This window comes from Ambystoma mexicanum, chromosome 11 (genome assembly GCF_040938575.1).
Source record: "Ambystoma mexicanum isolate Mex_15411 chromosome 11, UKY_AmexF1_1, whole genome shotgun sequence".
Lineage (NCBI taxonomy): Eukaryota > Metazoa > Chordata > Amphibia > Caudata > Ambystomatidae > Ambystoma > Ambystoma mexicanum.
This window is the reverse complement of record NC_090934.1, coordinates 978720191-978744415: the sequence shown is the minus strand read 5'-3', so window position 1 is coordinate 978744415 and position 24225 is coordinate 978720191. Positions and strand designations below refer to the sequence as shown.

General features: G+C 43.2%; 1 protein-coding gene across 1 annotated transcript in view; it reads left to right on the top strand.

The window, feature by feature from the left end:
- TRPM5 (transient receptor potential cation channel subfamily M member 5) overlaps nt 1-24225 on the top strand; it is a 473179-nt gene that overhangs the window by 87815 nt on the left and 361139 nt on the right. The window contains exons 6-7 of the mRNA XM_069625407.1: nt 3713-3904; nt 20195-20297. Of these exons, the coding sequence (XP_069481508.1) occupies nt 3713-3904; nt 20195-20297 (295 nt within the window). The remainder of the gene's footprint in view (nt 1-3712; nt 3905-20194; nt 20298-24225) is intronic.

The following is a 24225-nucleotide window of genomic DNA, read 5'->3' as shown; positions in this document are numbered from 1 at the left end:
ATACACAACTCATCCTCATGATACAGAAAAGGTCTGACCCTTTGTTCGATATTTCAGAGTAATTTCAACAAATGGACACTTGGTTGGCACATAACCATATCCTAATGAACCCATAACAAAAAGAAATCCTGACAGCTTGGAAAGTATCACTGAAACCCCTTATCCTAACACATACAGAGCTAACTGTTCCAGCTCTATCTGAATCCCAGTCGGTCAAAAATCTAAAAGTGACTCTGGATGCCAACCTTTCGTTAGAACCTCATATCACGTCTGTCGCTCAACAAGCTTTCTCCCACTTCAAAGCCCTCAGGAAGATCCTCCCATATCTAGCTGATCCACCAAAATGCACAGCTATTATATCAATAGTAATAACTAGACTAGATTACGCAAATAGTCTTTACCTAGGGGCCCCAGCATACCTCATTGCCAGACTCCAGAGAGTCCAGAATACAGCTGCACGTACCTTAGTCCACCTGGGATACAGAGATCACATCACCGTCTCTGCAGTCCCTAAATTGGCTCCTGGTAGGTAGGAGAATTGCCTTCAAAACCCTCTGCATTATATTCCAAGCAATTCAATGTAAAGGGCCCACATTTATTCAAGAAAAACGTGATCGACACCTCCGATCAGCCCTACGCATGATCTTGGCGGTGCCCTCCTATTCTAAGAAGAAATTGGGAGGATCCTCCTTCTCAATTCTCAAACCACAACTCTGGAATACTCTCCCCAAAGAGATTAGGACCATACAGCACTACCCCCAATTTAAGAGCCATCGGATCTTGGCTTTTCACCTACGAATGCCTTGACTATTTTCCATCCCCTTCCAGTCACTAAATAGCACTCCAATGACCCACAGAAGCCGGCCACTCACACTCTACCTGCATATGTACTCGGTAATTGCATAGCATGTGTCATACTCATCCCACAGCACCTGCACCCTAACCACTCCTTTTCACCATCCGATGTAAACAGTTCCAGATCTCGCAATCAATGGAGGGTAGTCTTCCTTGGATACCCCTTGATCTATATATTCAATATTCATGTCACACGTTCACTCTTCAATTTGATCATCACTAATCCCCTTCGAGATTTCATGTCTAACATATCTTGCTGTACCCCCGACTCATTTTACTCCGGAATGTATTATTCCCCAATTCACCCCTACCGTATGCATAGATAGCCTGCTCCCCTCTTTCAAATAAAGTTTTACTGCCCGACCCTAAGTTGCACATTGTGTTTTCTTGCTTTATAAAGCTGTTTTGCGCATTCATTTTAATGCATCATGTGACATCAGACACCCTCAAGCCCTATTGCTGTAATATTATTCAAATCTAAGGACCCGAACCCTTAAAGCAGCATTTTACTTACAATAGACATATGCTCGCCAGGACCTGAGGCCTTTCACTTTGGCTTAGGCTTGGGAATCCCGCGTGGGACTATATTATGGCCTTGGTGATTGGTGACCGTACTCTGCGCTCATCGTCTGCAAGTAGGGAAATTTTCCATCCTTGCTATCATCTTGCCGTCAGTTTTGACTTGTCAGCTGTTGTTCTGTATACCGAGGTAATGCCACATCACTCCAATTTTCACTGCCAGAATGTGAAACGACCTTCTGGGTGGCGTCACCCTCGGGTATTCTCCCTACATCTGCTTGATATATTAGTGTGGATTTCTTACCATAGGCCTTTCCCCCGCCCCATACCTTCTGCGTGCTGTTTACTCGCCCACTTAGTTTAATCACACCAGTTGCCCATCCGGATGTTATGTTACCTCAGCATTCCTCTTTCAGGCAATTTCACTCTGCCTTTATCACATGCACACGTTCCTATCATGCCTCACTTTCCCTTGCAAATGATACTCATGTGCCATGTCAAGATGTCTCAGGCGAGACTTAGCATCCTGGTCCCTCTTAGATTAGGCCAGCCTAACCTTCTGCCTGGTCTAGCTGTAACACGCTAATGGTCCATACTACTCTTCTACGGATGTTTATGTCATGGACCATGCAAGTATTACTAATATGGATATTGCACTATGGACTACCAGTGAGAAAACTCCCGCAGCCAGAAGGAGCACAGGCTATCCCTTGTAGTATCAACTGCACCTGCCATAACACGGCACAGTAAAACACGTTTTCATTATGTTTTCCTACGGTCCCCTACAGCATAAATTACGTTCAGGCCTTACTTTTACATAAGCTTGCACTCTCATTCTCTCTCCACCACGTGATGCTATCAGAGTTTGGCTCCAGGTGGGGAGACTTGTTTGTCATTTCGCCCTTTTTGTGCTCTCCTACATTCTTTCAGCACACAGCCAACTCTTGGCTCTGACACCTCAGCAGCACCAGGTCTCTCAAGGGCTCCCCATAAGGGTCCCACTATGACTATCTGGTATCTAAGCCTCCGCAACACTGAGGAACTCTTGAGCACATCTCAGGGTCATCAGACATTCATAGCCTTACTCATAATTAAACTTACAATACATTGCACTCCTTACTGCCAAGATAATGGATCTGCCCATTATGGACAGCTCCTTATTTTGTTCATGCCCATTTTTGTCTAAACCCATACTAGGGTACACGCATCCCAGCTAATGCTACCACCCATTCCTCATGTTCTCTTCCTTTCCCCTTGTCATCTAGTCTATCTCTGACTTTACCCCGCTGTTCCCAATTCCTGCCTACCTTTATCCTCATTTCCTTTTCACCCCAAAGACTACAGTCTGCTTTGCACCCTGGGTGGGTCACAGTTCACCCACACAGAGAAGGTATCAGCGCTCTAAGACCACTACGGTGATGAGGTGCGCAGTATAAAAGCGAATTCACATAGCATAACATATTCACCCATCACCTTTTTACCTTCTTAAAAAATAGTTAAGTGAAAAATTCCTGTGACTTTGGATGGGAGTCATGTCAACATTTTGTTCACCACACAATGCAGTGATTTTTTCCCAAAGTTGGTTTTTGCCATTTTAAGTTGAATGTTCTGTTTGATCATATATGTGTGATATTCTCACTTGCATAGTTGTCCCTGTGTGGGTGGTGTGCACTGCTAACATAGGACATCATTTCATACATTGATGATGGTGGTGTCCCTGAAAACTCTGATAAATTGGTGCACTGTGACTGGAACTGCTACTGGGCGGGGGCATTAGCCTCCCCTTTCCGCCTCTGCATGTTGTATCTGCCTATGATATGAAAATCCACTTTTAATCACCCAGTTTTAGAACAGGCATCATTCACCAACTGCCATCTGCAAGTGTAAACATAAAGAAGGAGCGGGAACTCCATGGGCCTCATTACACGGACGGCGGTAAGGGTTTACTGGTACCAGTATTTTACCGGTACCGGTAAACCCTTACCGCCTTACTACGAGGTCCCTTTGCAGGTTGGAGAATTTAACGCCTGCTTTTTGCAGGCGTTAAAAACCAACCCGCAAAGGGACCAGGGAGCTAATTACAGCACCGCAATTTGCGGTGCCGTAATTAGCACCTTCCCCATTCCCATTATGCCCTATGGGGCAAAAATGGGAATGGGGAAGGGCATTGGGGGAAAGGGGAATTACCGCCCCACCAACCTTGGAATAGGGCGGTAATTCCCCTTTCCACCAAGGCGGTGCCGGTATTTTACCGCCGTCTGTGTAATGAGGCCCCATGTCTATTTTTAAACTTTATTATTGTCGTTTTTTGATTGCTCTGTATTTTATTTCCTGACAGCGCATCTACAAGGGCTTGGGAAACTCGGCTCCCTGGCTAATTGTGGAAGGATCCGGTGGCACGGCCGACATTTTAGCAGCCCTGATGAGCGAGTCTCACCTTGCTCTGCCAGAGGTCGTGGAAAAACAGTTGAAGGAAAAGTTCCCAAAGGAAAGCTTTTTCTGGGATGACATACTCAAGTGGACCGCAATAGTAAGGCGCTTTGCATTGTTATTGTACTGATTGATCCAATGCTCACTTTGCTTAATGTTGGTATGTTTCATCACTTTTAAGGCAGACGTAGAGGCCCTGCAAATAGACATTAAATGTAGTAAAGGGGCAAATCTGAACTTGGACATCCAATAACAAGGTGGCAGTAAAACTAACATACCGAAACCAGACATTTAGCAAATGTCTGCACCTTAACAATATGTCAGTGATGCAGACATTTGCTGAACAGTTCATTTTCAAAGTTGACATTTCCATTACTATGTATCTCAAAAGGCAACCTTCATCTTGTAACAACAATATCTTGATTTCTGCAAAATGCTAGTTTACATTAATGAAGGTGGTGCCCAAGATAAGGCGCATGACTGCTCACCCGGGCACGTACCCTCACAAATATTGCCAGTTCATCTCGTTGGCATGGGCAGGGGTAAGTGCTGCAGCACTGTTATACATACTGGAATACATGGACTGACTAGCTTGATGGTATAATGCTAAATACTAAAATCCCTGCATGTGAATAAACTGTGAGCATGTACCCTTTCTCTGACACATGATATACTTAAACTTCTAAAATGCTTTGTAAAATGTTTAGAGTTTTTTCATAGTTATGAAAGTCTGTGAAGTTCCTCCCAAAGATTAGGTTGAAACACAGCTGTCGACTGTTTTATACAAACGATTGTATACATTGCATTTGTAATCAAATGCACAGATTTCAATCAATTCACTACACAAGCTGAGGGTTGTCACAAAATGGCGTCTATACCCATGCTGTCATGTGTTACAATTATAGAAAGCTTATTTGTGATGTCCTGCACTTTACTTGTACAAGTGTTAAATGTAATTTGTCTACACATTTCCTTACTGTATGTAAACAGATCTTGGAATTTAGTTCTCAATAAATAAAAAGATACACAGCACTCTTTTTGAAAATAACTTTTTTGTTATTGTATGAAACAAAAGTCATTAGGACACATACAAAATATATAAATGTAACTGTAAAAATATAACCCTCTGTGTAAATGCATGCATGCTGGTAATGATACAAACTCTAGCATGCATGTGCTTCACTTAACTATGAGCTTCCTTAGGGCCTTAACAATTATATACTGACTTGACCCGTTTCGTTAACACTTCTGATTCTCAAAAGAATGTGCTACTACAGTTCCCTGTTAATATTACAGAACCTCGTGAAATTCGAAACCATCCATGGAAGTTTACATTTGATATATAGAGCATGCTTACACGTGTTTAACCATCTATCAGAAAATTGGTTAAACCTATACAAACGTTAAAAACTCCATATTTCATGTGAACCTGTCTTGCTCACTGGTTGTCAATTTATGCATGCTGGATCACCTAATGCTTGTTATCCATTTCATGCCTCTAGAGCAAATGTCTGCACCACAGCAATGAGCTCTATCTTGAAACCGCCCAGTTTACTTTCTGATATTTCCTCTGACTTGGCCAGAATACGACACACATATGTGACAAGGCCAATAGTTTGTTCTTGTCAAGAGTGGATGGTGACCCTCTCTGCTGGGCATGGGAGGCATATCAGAGAGTCATCCCTGAGGTGGATAATGGCAGAAGGGAGGGTCCCAATTCCTGCACCTCCTTGTCCTGAAGTCACTGTTAACTCAAACCACACCTCTTCTACAAACTACCTGCTAGTCTTCCTCTTTTTCTGTCACCAAGATGTCTCGACCCCAGAGCACACATCTAGAGAACCAGATTGGTCTGCACCATACCAGAAAATCCCTTCAACAGTGAAGCGAGAGCAGCACCGGCACGCATTAGTGCTGTCGACCGACAAGCCACAGAGATGAGGCAGTGTCTCACAAGGCGTTCTGCAGAGCTATGCAGTGCCACCTCATTGCAACAGTGAGTGCACACTGGTACAGGCAAGCCCCCTAGACAAATGGCCAAAGAAGAGAGAAGTGGAACCCTTTTCACTTAAGAGACTTACTGGGAGACCCATAACCCCAGGGACCGAGAAAACAAACATGGGCACTCTGTGTCCCAGGCTGCCATCCCCTGGACATGGCAAGCCAGTGTGGAGAAAGTGGGCGAGGCTTAGCCCTCTTTTCAAATTATTCCCTCACACATAAATGCCCTGGCCGGGAAAGACAGGGCCAGGTTGGCCAGGAAAGGTACCAATCCACTCACGGTGAGGGAGATTTGAACTCGAGATAGGAAGCAGGAGGTGTGGGTTTTTCAGATGAGCGCAGAGGTGGATAGCTACCAAGAGACCACCAGAACGAAGGAGGAAGCAGCGGCTTGTAGAGTAAATGTGTGAAGCATGTGAGGTGTTGGTTAAGGAGTGACTATGGTTCTTCAGTTTGAGAGTGCATGTTTTTGTGGCAAGGGTCTAGATCAAGTAGTGTGATGAGTGTTTTGGAAGCAAATGGTACTGGGTGGAAGAAGGGTGATTGAATAGTAGTGTCAAGGAGGATGGAGTAGTATTATGGCAGAGAACATAGTAGTGTGGAGGAGGGAGTAATAGTAGTGTGGTGGAGGGAGACATAAGGCCTCATTATGACCCTGCCAGTCCGGTAACAATGGTGCCAGTAGGTTCACCAGCACCATTGTTACCAGACCGGCAGAGTACAAGTTTGCGAGCCGGATGCCCTCCCCCCCCGGCAGGTCTGACCTGGCGGGCGGAACGGCACCCGCTCGCAGACTTTGACGGAAGCACCGGCACTGTTGCACACAGTGCCAGTGCTTCCGTTCTCCCCATTCCCATTGAGTCCTTTGGGACTAGAATGGGAATGGCGAGTTACATTTTACGGGGCCTGGCTTCACGGATCGCTGGGGCTGTAATGCCCTGGTGATTCCTTTAAAGCCAGGCGCCAGAAAAAAACCACAACTCCGGCGGCAGCCTGCCGTTTTAACCGGCACGGCGATCACCGGAGTTGTAATGAAGTTCATAGAGTGGGGGAGGGAGGAGGATAGGAGTGTAAGAAGGAGTAACCTCAAAGGGTGGAGGCAGGATCTAGGAGAAGTGAGAACATCGTAGGGAGAGTAGAGTCATGGGAGTAGTGGAACGGAGTAGACAAGCAGAAAGCATGGCAAAGGGAGAGATGAGACTGAGCATGGTAGATGAGGACTGAATCTATCAGAGTGCTTGTAAGGAACTATCCACAAACCCCATTACCCCATTAGGTCATTAACAACTTGGTAGAGTAGGGACAGTTAGGAAGTCTTCAGACAGTAGGGGACAACCTTCAGTAGCACTAACCTGGGGTTAAGGATGCCTAGATAAGGTAGGAGGTTAAACAGTAGATGGGAGAGAGAGAGGGACGGTCATAGGGTCTACAAAGATTCTAATAAAACCTTTGAACTGTCCTTGAGATTCAGGGTAATTTATTTCTTCATTTTTTTTATTGTGAATTCATTCACAAATGGAGCATTACACAAATAGACATCAAAATTTAACAACTACAAAATATCACTAGGTCAAAAAGTCATAAGAGCAATCTTTTAAAACATCTTTAATGAATAAAATTCCATCTGTTGAAACAATGGCATTTTTAGGAAACATCTTTTTTTTAAACATGTTTCTGCAATTTTCCAAGAAGGCTGCTAGCCATGCAGAATTTGATTACATAAAAACCCAGTGGACATCTTTCTAAAGTCATAAATCAAGTAATTGAAACAAGACAACCTCTCCTTCCCTAAAGCATTGCATTCAGCAACAATATGAAGAAGAGATTCAATGAACCTGTGGTGTTTTCACAACAAGACAAATGTTGTTCCCTTGGAATGTCGTTAGTGGGCAATACATTAAAACGTATTTGAAGAAAAAACAGACATGTGTATGCGCTAGAAAATGTTAAAAGATATAAAGGAATAGGGTTTAGTGGGTTTTCTATTGACGTAACATAGGAAAAAAGTTTAATTGCTTTACAGGCAGATATTGTCTCTACCTAGTCCTGTTTCTGTAGTTGCGTCTTGACCTTCTTCGGCTGTGTAATAAGTGTTTCAGACCCCAACCGCCAGCAAGGATAGGACAGAGTCACAATAGGAAAAGCATGTATTACATTTATTTTTTTTACTCGTCAATAGTTATCTCAAGTTATGCCACAAGAATTTCTCATCTGCTAGTAAGATTTTCCTATATAATGTCAACGTTTTCCATTGAATCGTAACTTCTAGTGACAATAGTCCTAATATATATATATATATATATATATATATCATTATTTGGGCTGGAACACTTTTGGGTAAATAAAAAACCCTTCTTTAAAATAAGCCTTATAGGGCATCTCTGTAGGATAAGTCTATAAATGGATATATCTCAGCACCGGAAGCTAGTGTAGGAAGAACCTTAAAGAATTAATTAGTGGAAGAACCACATATTTCCAATTCATAATCATAGCTTGTGCTGCTAGCTTAAAAGTTGTTTGATTTAGCGATGTTAGACAGACTTCGTGATTAGCACCACCAGTTAAAGAAAGCCCAAATAAGTAAAAGTATTAAGCTTTTCCAATTCCTGTTGATTTAAAATCCATTTAAAATTACCTTATTTATTTTTCAACTTGTTCGAACAAAAGATTAAAATCTTGGTTTTCACAAGATCATTTAGCAAGTTGTTTTTAAGAGCATGGGATTGTAAAGATAAAAGCTGCTGTTCCAGACCGATCAGAGTAGAATCAAAACGGGCTAAATCGTTTCCATAAAGCAGCCAATTAATCATGTGGAAACCAAGACGAGGTGCAAAGGGATGGGCTTTCTTAAGATCTTCAGTATTGTCATGAATAAATAAATTAAAAAGGAGGGGGGATAAAAAGCACAGCCCTGCTTAACCCCTACTTATGTTTCAATGGCACAGATAACAGTCCCTCATTATTTTGGTGAATCTTAATTGAAGTTTTGGAATAAAGCACAAAGATCATATCTAAAAGAAGAAAAGGGCAGCCCAGAAATTTGGACTTCCTCCATAGGAGGTCACAGTTGACACCATTTAATGCGATTGTAAAATCTACCATTGCCACATAGATTCCACTCTTATTTTCAAGAGCGCCAGCTTTCAATAAACGTACAATAAATCCATTTAAAGATATTCCTGTTCCCTGTGTAAAACCAGTTTGAAATCTGTCCAAAGAGCCAGAGGATTTGGCCCATGAATAAAGCTCTGATTCCAACAACGTAGCAAATAGCTTCCTTGGAATATCAAGCAGAGCTACTGGGCAGTAATTAGATTAGCAATGTCATCCACATCAAAAGTAAGCGACCATGCAGTCGTAGGTTCCAAATTATTGGCAATTTTCCTCTCTCGATTTAAAGAGTAGATTTTCTTTCAATGAGAAATCCATGTTTGTTCATCGATTGGATTTATCTGCATAGAAGCCTGAAGGTCTTACTGTTCGTTAACCAAAAGCCAGAACGAGGCAACATGCTAACTGGCCTTGTCATTGAGCATTTTTTCGGAGTCCTTTTGCCACAGGGTAGCCCTATGAGAGCATTGCCAGTTTCTAAAACGATTTGGAAGAGTGCATTTTTGCACACGAAAGACATCGCCAAAATGTGGTCTAATAGCTCGTATTTGTGCATGAAGTATTCTTTTTTCTTATGCATTAATACATCGAAACACTGCTTACGCCTATGATTATTAGGATTCCCCTTGCAGAACCTTTCAAAGACGCACACCAAAACTTCAGTATAGTCGGCCGTCAAATACGATATGTTCAAAGTACAATTATTGACTATGCATTCCAAGCTCTCATTAAATTTTACAATATTTCTTTCAGACCATCAGAGTTTGTTACCCCTATTATTCACCACCACTTGTGTATGATAATAAATATGGATTTTCTTCTGAGTCTTCAAATTCCACAACATCACTAAGGGACTGTGATCACTGCATCCAGAATTTAGAATTTCAAAAGATGTACAAATATAACTTATGGAGGCAGTGGCAAAAATATAATCAAGTATTGCTTTAGAGTTACCTCGACTCCAGGTGTAATTTACTTACAATATTCAACTTGGGGGAATATCAGGTATGAGAAATAGAGAGATGGGAGAAAAACCTGAAACAATCTATTCAAAATAAAGTAGGACAAAGGACCTCCCACACTCGTGAAGGTTTGGTTAATCCATTGGCTAGACGACTCGGGATATATCACACATTACATACAGTCAAAATAACAACAAGTGAAAGTTCTTGGAGAATTCAACCAGATTTCATAATTATTATCATAAAAACATCATATTTATTAATATATAAAGATTCCTTTAAAACAATATCCTAAAATCTTAAAGTGACAAGTGCTTAGTGCCGATCACCAGAATAGTGACTTTGTGTGCAAAATATGCGATAAATATGTGGCATACTCAAAAGTACCTTCATACAATTCTCCTAGTGCAAATATATGAATACAAACAGTTTCTTGATTATTAGAAACCTCACAATTGAAAGGTAGAACCACACAACATACAAAGTTCATAAAGAGTACATCGTTTTTATATGACTCTTTTCGTGATGCATTGGCACACAAATACCTAAAGTGCACCTTAAAAAGGTTTTAGTACCATTCACAACACTTAACTTTAGCGTTGTAGGTTACCCTGCATGTTTCATTCCTATAGTCCTTTAAATAAGTGTTAGGCGCTTCTTCAGGGGTATGAGATGTCAAACCATGGGACCACCAAGGATCTGGCTTAAAGTGTTTTCTAAATCAAATTGTGATGTTTTGAACTGTTATTTCCGTGTGGGATCTTGAGTATCACTTTGCGGGGAACAGTTATTTAATATAAGTGTCCACAGTCTCTTGTCATATATACAATTGCGAGTGTCCAGACCAAACCGAGGTATAAAAACAAAGGGTGACCTCATTAGTATGGGTGACCATTGTCGTGCACCAGAAGTCCATAATTCTAGAGGTACTGGGGGCGCTTACCGTCTCTTAGTGTCGGTAATCCGTCCTGCTGTGCTGCATTGGTTCTTAGTGTAACAGCCACAAAAATCCCTACAGACATACAAAAACGACAAAAGGTCCTATCATCTCCTGACTTAGAGAAAAAGGTAATTGCATCAATTCAATAAAGGTGTCACTGGGTTGATGAAACAGAGGTTAGAGAACTGGAGGAGACATGGCGATGACTTACTTAAGAGAGGTCATGAACTGCTAAAATGCAGTGTGCGGTCTTCACAATTGTTATTAGTAATATGGAATTTGTCCCATGTTTCCATGAGAGCAGACCAAATTTGACCTCTGTTGTATCTGCTTGAGAAATAGACATAAGGAACTCTTCCAACCCCACATGATGATCCACACGTGGCATTTAAGTCTCCACACACAATAATATTGTTGAGACCCCTTGCAATGTACCAATCAGCCAAGATATTTAGAATTTCCTCCAAATATGTGCTTTGGGTAATCTGCGTGGGGTTCCAATAGACATTTACAATCAAACAAAATCTTAAAGAATCCAGGTGATGGCTCTGCCACTCCAGTTCGACAGATTGAAAGAATGTGTAAGGGGGGACTCCAGGGTAATATGGTAACATTTAAGCCTGTTCGCAAGCCGGCCAGGAGTCCTGCTGAGGGGTGCCCTCTGGCACCTTTATAGGCAGGATTTAGTAACAAAGAGTAGCCATCTAACATTGGTCACTGCGCAACCAGGACTTCTGAAGGGCAAAAAAGCATACAAAGTTAAAAAGCAAGAACTCCCTTGAATCAAATGCCCAAATCCTCGGTTATTTAATGTTAAAAAGAGGAAATGGGGCATGCCACTCGGCTGTAATAGCAAATCATGATTGGAGGGAGCCCTGTATGAAGTTCTTGCCAGCCACAATCAATTTTCAGAATCAGTGTCAGATTGATATCTGCTTCCACTCAATTGTACTTTTCTTTCCTCTGCATCATCTCTTGGACAAGTAATCATGAGTCCTGTTGACCTGATTAAGAGAGTCGGTACATTTGTAACCATCATTTTTTGCCTCAAAGTAACATCTGATGGATTATATAAGGCAAAATCAGTTAAGTTGTAGCCACGTGAAAGCAAAAATTCCACTGCTTGCAAAAGTGTTTGGTGAACTAAGCTGGAAATCGTGTGAAGAATTGAGCGATCGAGAGACCAATTGTTAAGAAATTCCATCTCAACAATGTCTTGAGGCAATTCCTTTCAGTGGTTCTATTGATCTTAATAATGTTAACACATTGGCTCGATTTAGAATGATATCCTCTTTAATTAAGGGACGTTTTTCTATCAGCAAACAATTTGGTTTCTGAGCGCATGCTTTCAGGCTTATGCCTGCGAGATACCTCATTACGGCCTCGATTTGTATAAGAAACTATTGCACGCCGCCACTGTTCTAATGTGTAGAATGGAGGATCTTTAGACGTAATCCAATGAGTGTTGGACAGTGGAATGTATCTATCGTCCTCCTTATACAGGGCTTTAGATGAATTATAAGCATTTAGCATCTTCTCAGAGTGATTAGATCTTGCGTCTACCACCTCTAATGCACCAGGCCATAAGATTGTTATATTATTCTTCATAGAAGAAGATCTTTGCACTAATTGGTCATTGCAAGCGTTCCACAAATAGAGAGGACTGGTATCTTGCAATTCTGTTTGCTGGTTACCACATCTGCATTCTTCCAAAGTACAAAAATGTATTGCTTTGAATACATTGGATCAGGAGAGAGTGAGAAAGATTGAAAAGGATTTTGTGAAGCCTCGACAGGCTCAGCTGAAAAATGTAGGTTTGGGAAATTGTTCATTGAACACGAGACGCTGGTGCTCGTATCCGGAAGCAAAGGGTTCTGAGGAGTTGTTACTACTACTTGTTCTGCCGACGGCATGTTCAGAAGAATTCTATCCGGAATTTCAGGCATAACAGTAAGTGGAGCAACTGCGAGGTAGGAGGGGCTCAAAATCATAGAGGGTTCCACAATTGGCGGGGGTCCAAAAAAGGCATTCATTGTAGCATAGGAAAGTGTTTGCAAGCCTGCCTTTGTTGCAAGGTCCCAGACCCTCCCTTAAGGCAGCCCTTTGGAGTCAATGCACCCGACACTGCCACTGTCGTCGTAGCATATAGTACCAGTAATGGGCAGCAAGAGTAAAAACATTGCATCGCCCTCCACATTAACGTTAGTCATAACTGAGGGCAGCACTAGTGGGCCACCGGTAATGGCTTTACTGCAGAGGACATAAGACATCTTCTTAAGAGTGGTGCTGAATTAAAGGCTTTAACAAAGCTATGTTGTTGTATATTAAGGGGGAATCAGCCAGCTGGATTTGACAACTTTATTAGTTGTGGTAACAACATGCAGTTAACATTGAAACTGGGTTCCTTAAATTTTCAGGAGCCAGGGAGGTAAGTAATGCAGGACAGCGGTGTCCTGTGATGTTCTCTGGTGCTGTGGCAGTCTCAGTCTCTGGTAAGGAGGAGCGCCGGGAGGGCGACCTGCTCCGGAGCATTGGTGCCTTCGGAATCGCACCTCTTGCTTTTCGCGGCTCTCGCTGAGCCGTGTGGGAAGTCTTGTGAGACTACGCAGTGGCGCATCTCGCAAAGTCCCTACACACCTTCCTTTGATAACAAAGCAAATTTTATTCCATTACAAAGTCATCATACTTCACCGGTCTTCTGTGCTGTCTTTTTGGATGATCTTCCTTCCTACCACCAGTGTCCTGTGCTTGACTCGCTTCTTGGGATGGTTCCGGCACCTCTCTTTATGTCTCTCTCTCTCTGCTTTCTCTCAGAGGTTTCTAGTTCCCTCTCTCTCGTGGCATCTCTGTCAGGGCTTTTACAAAGGGTGAATTCCTCTTGGGTTCTTTACGTGGTGCAATGCTTCTCAAACATTGCCACACGCTCCATGTTCCACGTGCGGCCATCCTCTGTGGAAATGTGATTCGCCCCTCTGTGGATGACTTTTATGGGTTGACTGAACTTTAAACATGTCGTTTGGTTTTTACACAGTAGGCGTATTTTGATCCAATCGCCTTCTTTGACTTCACGACCTTGGGTCGTTCTTCTCTGATCACTCCATCTCTTTATGCATGCTTTGCTGTTTCCAACCTCCACACTACTTCTGCCATGTCTACTTCATCATATTCTTTTAATCTGGTCACCCATGGTGGTACCAGTTTGGATGCTGCTCTCCTCCCCCTCCGCATTCGAAACAGCAACACCTGGGTGATGATCTGTGGGCCGCAACAGCCTCCTTGACTGTTTTGACGGGATCCATACCAGAAGCCGTTGCTAACTGGATGACTCCTTTGATGAACCTATTTGCCCTCTCCACTAGTAAATTTTCCTAGAGATTGTACAGTGCGGCCTTCCTCTGCTTTATGTTATGTTTGTGCAGGAATTACTCCATTTCCTGTGACATCAGCTGTACCCCATTGTCCGTGACTAACTCTTTGGGGAGACCTTCCCTCTGAAACATGGATGTGAGGACTTCTATGACAGTGGATGTAGTAAGGTTGGGGACGAATTCTGCTTCTACCCATTTTGACAGGTAGTCTACCATCACTATACCATACCAATGCTCGGGAGTCATTGCCTTCAATGGTCCTATGAAATCCAGCCCCACTTTGTGCCACACTGCTTTTGGGATCTCCGTGGGAATCATCAGGGCTTGTCTGGTCTTCTAGCTTTTGTCACTGTTGAGACCCTCGTGGCATCTCTCAATCATGGAGCATATTTCCTGGTCCATGGCAGGCCACATGTAGGCCTCTCTCACCCATTGCAATGTCAGGGTGTTTTCTGAATGCCCAAGTGGGCCCTGCACAGGATGACTTTTCTCATTCCGATTGGTGGTATTACTTGGTCCCCCTTGATTAGCAATCTTTCCACCTCTGAAATTTCTTACGTCACTTTCCAATACGGCCTCATGCCTTCCATTATGGCCCTTTCTTCTGACCATCCGCTCCTGACCCACTCTCTAAGTCTGACCATGGTGGGGTCTTTACCGTCCTCCTTGTTGCAGTGTCCTTCATGCAACTCTAGAAATTCTGGTCTCCTGAGGTCTTGTATAGACGCTACAATGCATTCATCTTGCAGAAACGTGGTGGCTTTCTCTTTGTTTCCAGGTAACTTCGACATGCATTCTTCGAACTGGCTATTTGGGTTATTTCAAATGTGTATTCCTGGAGTTTGGCCATGATGCGTGCTAACCGGGTGTTGATGACTTTGTCCCCCCTGGACTAAGCATATGAATGAGGGGCTTATGGTCGGTGACCAGTTTGAACCTGGTGCCCCATACATAAGTCCTGAAATGCTCAACAGCCCATGCGCAGGCTAACATCTCTTTCTCCACTGTGGAATAATTATTTTCAGCTGTGGACAGGACTTTAGAGGCAAATGCCACTACGTGTTCAGTATCCCTTCTTCTGGGTGAGTACGGCACCTAAACCACAAACACTGGCATCCGTGGTGATGACTGTATCGCATTTTGGATTGAATGGCTGTAGGAATGGTGCTTCCACTATCCACCCCTTTATGTTCTCTACAGCCTCTTTCTGGGCCTCCAACCAAGTGAACTCTGCACCTTTTTTAGTAGGCTTCTCAGCGGCGTCGTGATTTCTGAAAAATTGGGGATAAACTTGTTGTAATATTCTGCAAGTCCCAGAAACAACCTCACTTCCTTCTTGTTTGCTGGCTCCGGAACCTTGACAATAGCTTGCACCAGGTTTTGTTTGGGGCTTATACCCTGGGAAGAAATCTTGTACCCCAGATATTCGTCCTCTTTTGCCCTTAGGATGCACTTTTTGTATCTCAACTTGACTCTGGCATCCTATAATTTGGTGAGGACTCTTTTGAGAGTGACATCATGCGTGTGTTCATCCGCAGCATAGACTAGTATATCGTCCTGGAAGTAGGACACGTTTCCTATGTCGCGCAGTAGTAAGTCCATCATGTGCTGAAGCGCTGAGGCTGCGGACGACAAGCTAAGGTCATTTTAGTAAACTGGTATGTGCCAAACGGGTTGATAAATGCTGTGAGTGGTTTGGATTCTTTATGAAGATGAATCTGATGATATGCATCTTTCATATCCAGCTTGGAAAACACTCTGGCTTCCTTCATCATGGAGATGAGTTCATTTATGCTGGGGAGGGGGTAGTTATCTGAAATTACCTCCAAGTTGAGGCAAACCCAAGTCTTGTGAGTTTTGCTTCTTGATGAGGATGATGGAACTCAGCCACTCTGAGGCTTCCACCTCCTCAATGGTGCCCTCCTTCACCATTTTGTTGAGCTTGGTCCTAAGTAAGTCCCTGGCAGTCGCTGGCACCGGCCGTACTTTATGCTTAACAGGGACTGCATTTGCCTTGAGAATTGTCTTGTGTACAAAGTTCTTGATTTTCCCTGGCCATCCCGAAAACAGTTTGGGAAGGTCTTCTTTTACTACTGGCACTCCTCCTGTATTGACTGTTAATATTTGATCTTCCATGCTGGGATCTAGTTAGATTTTGAGCTTGGCTTGATCGTCCCATCCTAGGACTTCTGGGCCTTCTTGTGTGACTTATACTCTCGGGGTGGTCTCTCTTCCCTGGAGCTCCACTGTTCCTTTGATATACCCTAGTAGGTCTACAGATGCACCTCCAAATACTGTGGGTTTGTGGTGTGTGCTGAGAACATCAACCGTTTCAGTGCCCATCATTTCTTTATAGGTACGTAGAGGCAGTATGGTCAGATCGGAGCCTAAATCAGCCATAACTCTCGTCTCCATCTCGTTCACTCAGATTGCACAGTGAGGCTTTTCCCTTTTTCCCTCATGGTTCGTGAGCTGTTTACCATTAACACTGCGGATCTCCCTTCTTCTTCAGATGATTCTCCTTCCACGTTGTGTTCCGCATTAATGTTCGTAAATTTTCTATTTCGCCACACGCATACCAGTGAAAAGTGACAGATTATCTTTCACACAGAGCATTCCTTGTCTCTTGCTGAACATTCTCTGTCGTTGTCTAAGTGTTTGGTGCTGGTGCATCTGTGACACTTTAGCGTTTCCTTCCTTTCCCACCTCCCTTCTCTTCCTGCATACTATTTCCATCGCACTGCGGTTTATTCCACTACCCTTGCAATCTCTATAGCCTTGTCCAGTTGGAGTTCCTTCTCCAAAATAAATTTGTCCTGCACTTTTCTGCTGCTGGTGTGGACTGTCAACATGTTGCAGATCAATCCTTCAGCATTATTGCCAAAGTTGCAAAATGCGGCTAGTTTGCGCAGCCTGGTAACGTAGTCATCGAAGGGTTCTGACGCTTCTTGTTTGCGACTATAGAAACGTATCCTGTGCAGCACCGTATTTTCTTTGCTGGCAAATCGCTTGATAATTCTTCTGACAGCCTCTTTGTAAACGTGGTCTTCTCATCCACCCTGCTTCAGGTGTAAGGCCTGCAAACACTCTTTGACCTTCCACCCCAGCACGTTTAATAACATAGCTCAGCTCCTTGCTGCTGTGTACCCCGCACCTCCTAGTGCTTCCAGGTAAGTTTTGAATAGGGGATGCCATTGTGGCCATGGAATCTCAGGCCTACCTGGTTCTTGCAGAAACGGTGGGGGCGGTGTTGCTCCTTGCATGGTGATATGCGGGTTGCCAAATATGTTGTATAATAAAGGGGAATCAACCAGCTGGATTTGGCAACTTTATTAGTTGTAGTAACAACATGCAGTTAACACTGTAACTGGGTTCCTTAAAAGTTAATGAGCAAGGGAGGTTAGTAATGCAGGAAAGAGGTGCCCTGTGTTGATCTGTGGTGCTGTGGCAGTCTCAGTCTCTGGTAAGGAGGAGTGCCAGGAGCACGTCCTGCTCTGGAGCATTGGCACCTTCAGAATCGTGTCTCACGCTTTTTGCGGCTCTCGTCGAGTTGCGCTGAAAGTCTTGTGAGACTACGCAGTTAGGCGTCTCGAGAGGTCCCTACATATGTGTCCAAAGGACGCAAAGACATTAATATTCTCCACAAGCGAATTTACTGTCTCCAACCTACACTCGCCTCACGTCCACATGCGTAAGTGTTCTTCAGTCGTAAAGCTGCTTAAAATCTTATAAACAGATAAAAAACTGGGCCTTTACCTTTTTCCTGAAGTCAAGCTAAAGCAAAGAACAGCAGCTTTCTAAAATGATGCAAGATGGACAAGACCACCTCGTTTAAAACCACCTGCTACGGGTAGCCAGAAATTGATTAACAGGTGAATATAGTGTATATCTCGCCTGAGGTCACGGTCTGACTCCTCCTTACTGACGCACAGCAACACCACTACCCTTGCCCCCGAAACAAAAGGACAGCGCTGAGGGAGCTACCAATACCTAACGTGGACCCACCCGGCGGAGCACCATTCTCTGGCACACTGTCGTGTTCCTCCCTGCTATTGCTGCTGCTGCCAGTACCTCCAAGCAAATGATACACCACTCACCAGAAGCTGCGTAGAGTGCTGATTAAGGCGCCTTACGGCCTCAAACTGCACCTTTTGAAACTAGAATGGCCACTTCCGACACCCGTATGCAAACATCTCCTCAGAGTAATTCTTGTTTCATCTGTGACACATACCACAATAACCTAAACCATTAGCAGTCAGGTTTGTGAGTTGTATTGCACCGCCATTTCTATAATCTATACAGTTAGCATTTTGACTTCACGCTCCAACTAAACATCAGATGCTAAAGTTTGTTACTAAATAATTACAATTAATGGTGCAACACATTCTTACTCTAATTGGGAGCACACTGTCAGCTACCGAGTCATCTGTTACATCCTTAGTTCTTTATTAAGTGGTCCGTTTGTACCGGAACACTTTAACGTGCGACCCCCAAGTGGTCGATTTAAACCTTTCAAATAAAGAAATAAGCTCTCAGTACCTAATTGCTTTATACATTAGTACCTAGAAAATCAAGTGCAACAGGATGAGCTATCCACATGAAAACCACAAAGCCTCCAATCATTGGCATTCATATATGATATCCAAAAACAATATAGTCTATAGCTGATTCCGGCGCTGCTCTCTAAATAATGGTTTAGAGTGTGCAAGCAGCAGGACAAAGGTCTATTACCCTCAGACTGCAGAGGGAAAGAAAACTAAAAAAATGATTGGTTAGACCTTTAGGTGGTCCGCGCTCGACCCAAAAGAGATACGATTTGCACAGTCAATCAAAATATAAAGAAAGGTTGGGACCAAATTTAATCTTGAAAAAAGACAAAACGATGGTTTCTCTTAGCCTTTGTTTATTTCAATTCGCATATTAGAAAGTATATTTCATTGAATTCTGTATTCATTCAATCCACCACTGGGTTGCCAGCATAACGTAAATAATTGGTAATTACATATATCCAACCTAGTCCCGACACCTGTTTCCCTGCCTGATGTCTGGCGGTTCCTCGGGGGTTTGTTGGCACACACGTTTGTAAAAATAAACTGAGTCACTCTCTGTAACGTTGACATATAAGCATTATTACATGGTCAGCCTGTTCGTGTTAGTCAATGTGGAGATTGGAAGTTTGTAAATGGCATTATGGCTCCTAAATATTCTCAGTCATGTCCCTTAGATTTTAGGAAACGGTTTGTTCGAAAAAGCAGTGGAACTACGGTACGATAAAATGGGAGGTGTGTCATTGAATGGAAGTTCCACTGTGACAGTTGGAGATAGGGTGAGCATAGCGGAAGTTGCGTGCTTCATATACCGACTTCCTTCCTGTCTATCTTGCCAAAATACTACTGTAACTAGATGAACTTCTGTATGTAAATAAGGGACCATTTCTTATAGTGGAGGTCTCCACTGTCGGTGTATACACTGGTCATTTTTTGCAACCATTCATGCTTTCTGACATCGGACAACATGGGAGGCTTCTATTTTTCTGCATATCAACTAACTAGTTGGCTTCCTTTCTTCCTTGAATGATGGGTAAAGAAAGATGGAGCGACCTATTCAGCTTTAATGCCCTGCCAGGTCATGACTTCCAAATTAATGGCAGACCAGGAGCCAGGCTTCAGCTCAAGCAGCATCAGTGTTCAATTCCATCAACCAGATATCTTATGCAAGGTGTCAACATTCAAGTCCCTCTTTTAAGATGAATTCCTGGACACATCAATGTATCTAGCAAACTCACCAATCCCATACATACCATCACAGATACATCTCGCTTTTAGTTTCGGCTATTAGGCAGCGCTTTAGCGCCACCTGTAAGCGGAAACTATTGCATTAGAGTACAGAGTGGGAAGATATGTCATATGAGGTGGGCACACACAGCTTCTACATACCTAATTTTATTCGTGTCACACTACTTGTGTTGAATGTGCAGTCAATTGTATAACACCATTTCTGTCTCCTAGATCCACAGCATCATTTCCCAGCAGCATCTCCTGACATTACATGATTTTGAGCAAGAAGGTTCAGAAGAGTTAAGTACAGTGATCCTGAAAGCACTTGTCAAAGGTACTATTTATTAGTAAACTGTATGCAGATGCTTTCATGCTGATATCCAAAATGGGTAGAAGCGGCTATAGAATATTCTTATCATTCCCAGATTCTCATTTTTAAGAGGGACATTGGCAATAATTGCTAAATTGATTACTTCTAAAAAGAAGGTTGTCTTATAAATGAATTAGATGAGTAACTGGCTATAATGTGCACCATGTTTTAGATGCGTTGCTTTACGCTGCATTGTCTACATATACTGATCAATCCGGAGGAGTAGATGCGTAAAGGCAGGTGGAAGTCGGAGTGCCTCAATGTAAATATTTTGTGGTCTGAGGATGCTGATGGGTTATTTATGAATGGCTATGTAGGTTGGACAGGATGTGATGCTAGCTAGAGTAACTAAATAAAAGGAAAAACCACAAATTGGTAAAATAATCCTAAGCGAGGAAGGAGACAAAAATGTCAGGATGGAAACTGGGCACATGCACACACAATGTGGCACAAGAAGGCAATTCCTAGGAGAGCTCGGTACGAAGCAGCACATTCTGCGAGGGAGGAGGCAGCATGGAGGTGCAAGCAATCCGCGAAGGGTCGAGATAAACATAGGGCAAGAGCACATAAGCTCAGAAGGGTAGCCAAGAGCGGGCCCAGACGTAGGGGTCTGCCACAGCCCCAGGACTGAAGGACACATGCATGTTCAGGAATGGGGAGCAACTCAGGGGTGCAGGAATGCAGAGAGAGAGCAGGCTCCAGAATGGGGGAACAATGAAGAAGCCCAGAAATGGAGACAACGCTGGGCTCAAGAATGGGAACAGTGCGCAGGCACAAAAATAGGGGCCAAAGCTTAACCTCAGGAACAGGGGACTGTCCAATTGCTCACATTTAGGATGCTGGAAGTGGACAGTCACCAGTGTGAGCAAAGAGGGCTAACGGGTGGCAGTCAATCAATGTATAACTGTAACACAAACACATCATTTCTAGTCATTCTCTACAGAGCAATACCAGCAATAGCCACAACACAGACTCTAATGATAGAATACTGATACATGAGGATCGCCTCTGAACTTTTGAAGTCTGCCAACTCTAACTTTTGAACTAACCCGGGGTAGCGAACCTTTTAAAGAAGTAATTTCAGGTAGGTTAGTCTCTGAAACCATTAAGGGTCCCACACTAGCCATATTTGTTCTCAAATCAGAAAGAGTATTGAAGATTGCCAATATATGGAATGTAACTTCACCTAATCTGTACTGAGCCCATGGACTAGAATGTGCCTTTATCTACTCTTCAGAACTCTGCTAAAATAATAGCAGTTTAGGATGTTATAGAGGAAGCATGGCCCTCTCGGCCTCCAATCTGACCAACTCTAGTGATGGGAAGAGAGAAACCCAGGTCGAGTAGGTGGAGCATGAACACACAGCTCCAAAGGCCTGATAGAAAAAATCTGAATCCAAACTCTTGTAAAATAGTATCTGAAAAGCTATCAGGATACTGTCCAAACTTCAAACCTCCCAACAACCCTATGCAACTCACTGCATGAGATGACACTCCATGGACAGCACTGGCGTGTCTCTTCTCTATAAGCCCACCCCCTGGGGTGCCCTGAAGCAGCCATCAGGCAGTGTCAGCGCTTTATAAAACAGGTACACAAATCAGTTCTGACACAAGAGGAAAGTGTGACAATTACACAATACTTGATGAGAATAATATCAGACACTGAAACAGCACTAAACAAAACAACAATAAAATAAAAAGTATACTGAGTGTAGGGGCTTCACAATGACTGTCGACAGTTAAGCATATGCCCTGTCCATGTTGGATTTTGGAATGTGAGGTTTTCTATTGCATACTGTGTCCTGCTAAATTCATTTGCCTTTCCAACCTGCATGTTGCTGGCTTGCTTCCACATAGTGTGGTTGCTTCAGACTGCAGCCAGGCCATAATTAAGGTGCATGAAATAAAGAGGGAACACGTCCTAATTAGTTCACCTATATTTGGTACGCATTCCCACTCTAAAGAGGCAGCGTATTTCCTTGTACGAACATCAAGAATGCCCATCTGCTTTATTAAGTTAAATCGTGCATGAAATAATTTGTGTAGCTATGAGTGTGAGCAAGCTTAGCCAACAGCCATGTGACACCGGTCACTGATGACAAGCTATTGGCACCGGTGGGTAAGATGAGAGTGAATAGGATAGGTGGAATAATACAACTCAAAGGCAAGTGGCAGGCACATGCATAACCAGACCGCAACCGAGCAAGCCTTTGACCTGGCCAGCAGATGCATATCATGCTATCTTACAAGGCTTGGGAACCTCTAACTCAGAAAGCACACTAAGCAGGAAATATGCAGATACTTGAGCTCTGCCTCCGCCCTTCCTACATATGGGAAGCCATGTGGAATCCTCGAGTTTCGGGCTCTATGTTGCAATGACTGAAGGTCATTTTGATTCGAAGGACACTCTTGGACACAGTCAGAACCAAGGGCCCGTCTAGCACCTTTTCCGCGGTTTGATTTCCTGCCCCGCTCACAATCACATTCTTGCTTGTTATTCACATCTAACTTTAGGACTCATTTCTCAGGGTCTGGGAGGGAGGTGTGTTGGTGTGGGCAGTACGAATAGGATATTTGAATTCCAAATGCTAGTTTGAAGGCAAGTGTTAGAATTCCTGAAAATAAACCTTCCAGAAGACCTTCATTCTCTGTCACCCTGGTTAGACTAATAATATACGTATTGCACTGCTGATGCCAATCACGTTTTGCAACATAATATTAACACGGTGCTGCCTCGTGGGAAGATAGATAGAGGAGGTGCTAGGGGGCGTATCATAGAGGCCCAGTAAACATCTTCACCCTTTCATTATGTGTTATTATGTAGATAGACTGGCATTTAGGGGCAGTCGGTTTAGCCCTTTTATACTGTAGCATGAGTTTTTTTCTGGGCATCTATGATAGACCAAAAATGCTATGTGTTATTACTTGGCTTGGCTGTGCTGGCATTTTGGGGCAGCGTGTCCAGCGCTTTCATGACTTTTTTTCTGGGCAGCTACTTAAATCAAGCCTGGTATGTGCTATTTCTTGGCTAGCCTGTCTAGCCCATTCTTTCTGTTGCATGATGTTTTTTTACTGGGCAATTATGTTAAACCAAGCATGATATGTGCTACTTTGCTAGACGGGCATTTTGGGGCAGCCGGTCTAGCACTTTCTTACTGTGGCATGTTTTGTTATACTGAGTATCTATGATAAAGCAGGCATGTTCAGCGTTATCACGTGTCTAGACTGGGCTACATTGTGCAGCTGATGGAGACATGTTTTCTTATTGTGTCATGGCATTTTTAAAAGACCAAGCCAACGGTAGAATGTTCTTGTGTGGGGATACTGCCATATAGGGGATGTAAGGGGATAGCTCAGGGGCAACGCGTTTGTCTTGGAAGCAAGACAACACAGCGCAACACAGGTTCAAATCCTGATCCTGCGCTTAGAAACCAATCTCTGGTATTAAGCGTGTTATAAAAGAAGAATTATAATTATATATTGGCAGAGCCAGTGGGGACATTTATTTTATAGTATCATTATTGCCATTATGTGCAAAACAAGCATGAGTATGTTTTTATATATGAATTCTGGCATATATCGGTGCGGCAAGCATGGAAATGTATGCCACAGCCAGTGTGACAATGTTTTTATACTGGCATACATTGTGGGTGAAGTCATCATGAAAATGTATAAGGAAATGCTCCTGTGCACTGTTGGTGATTTGCAGCTATTGCATATTTTGATAGGTGTTACCCTACAAAACGAATTGCAAACTGTTTGGCATTTTACCCAGTTTTTCAACAAAAGTGTGCTGTATAATGCACCACGTTATCCCAATTTGTCTTTTTAAAAAAGTCTGAAAACCCGCCCCCCTGCCCCCGCACCTCCCCGAACCGCTCTTGATTGGTTT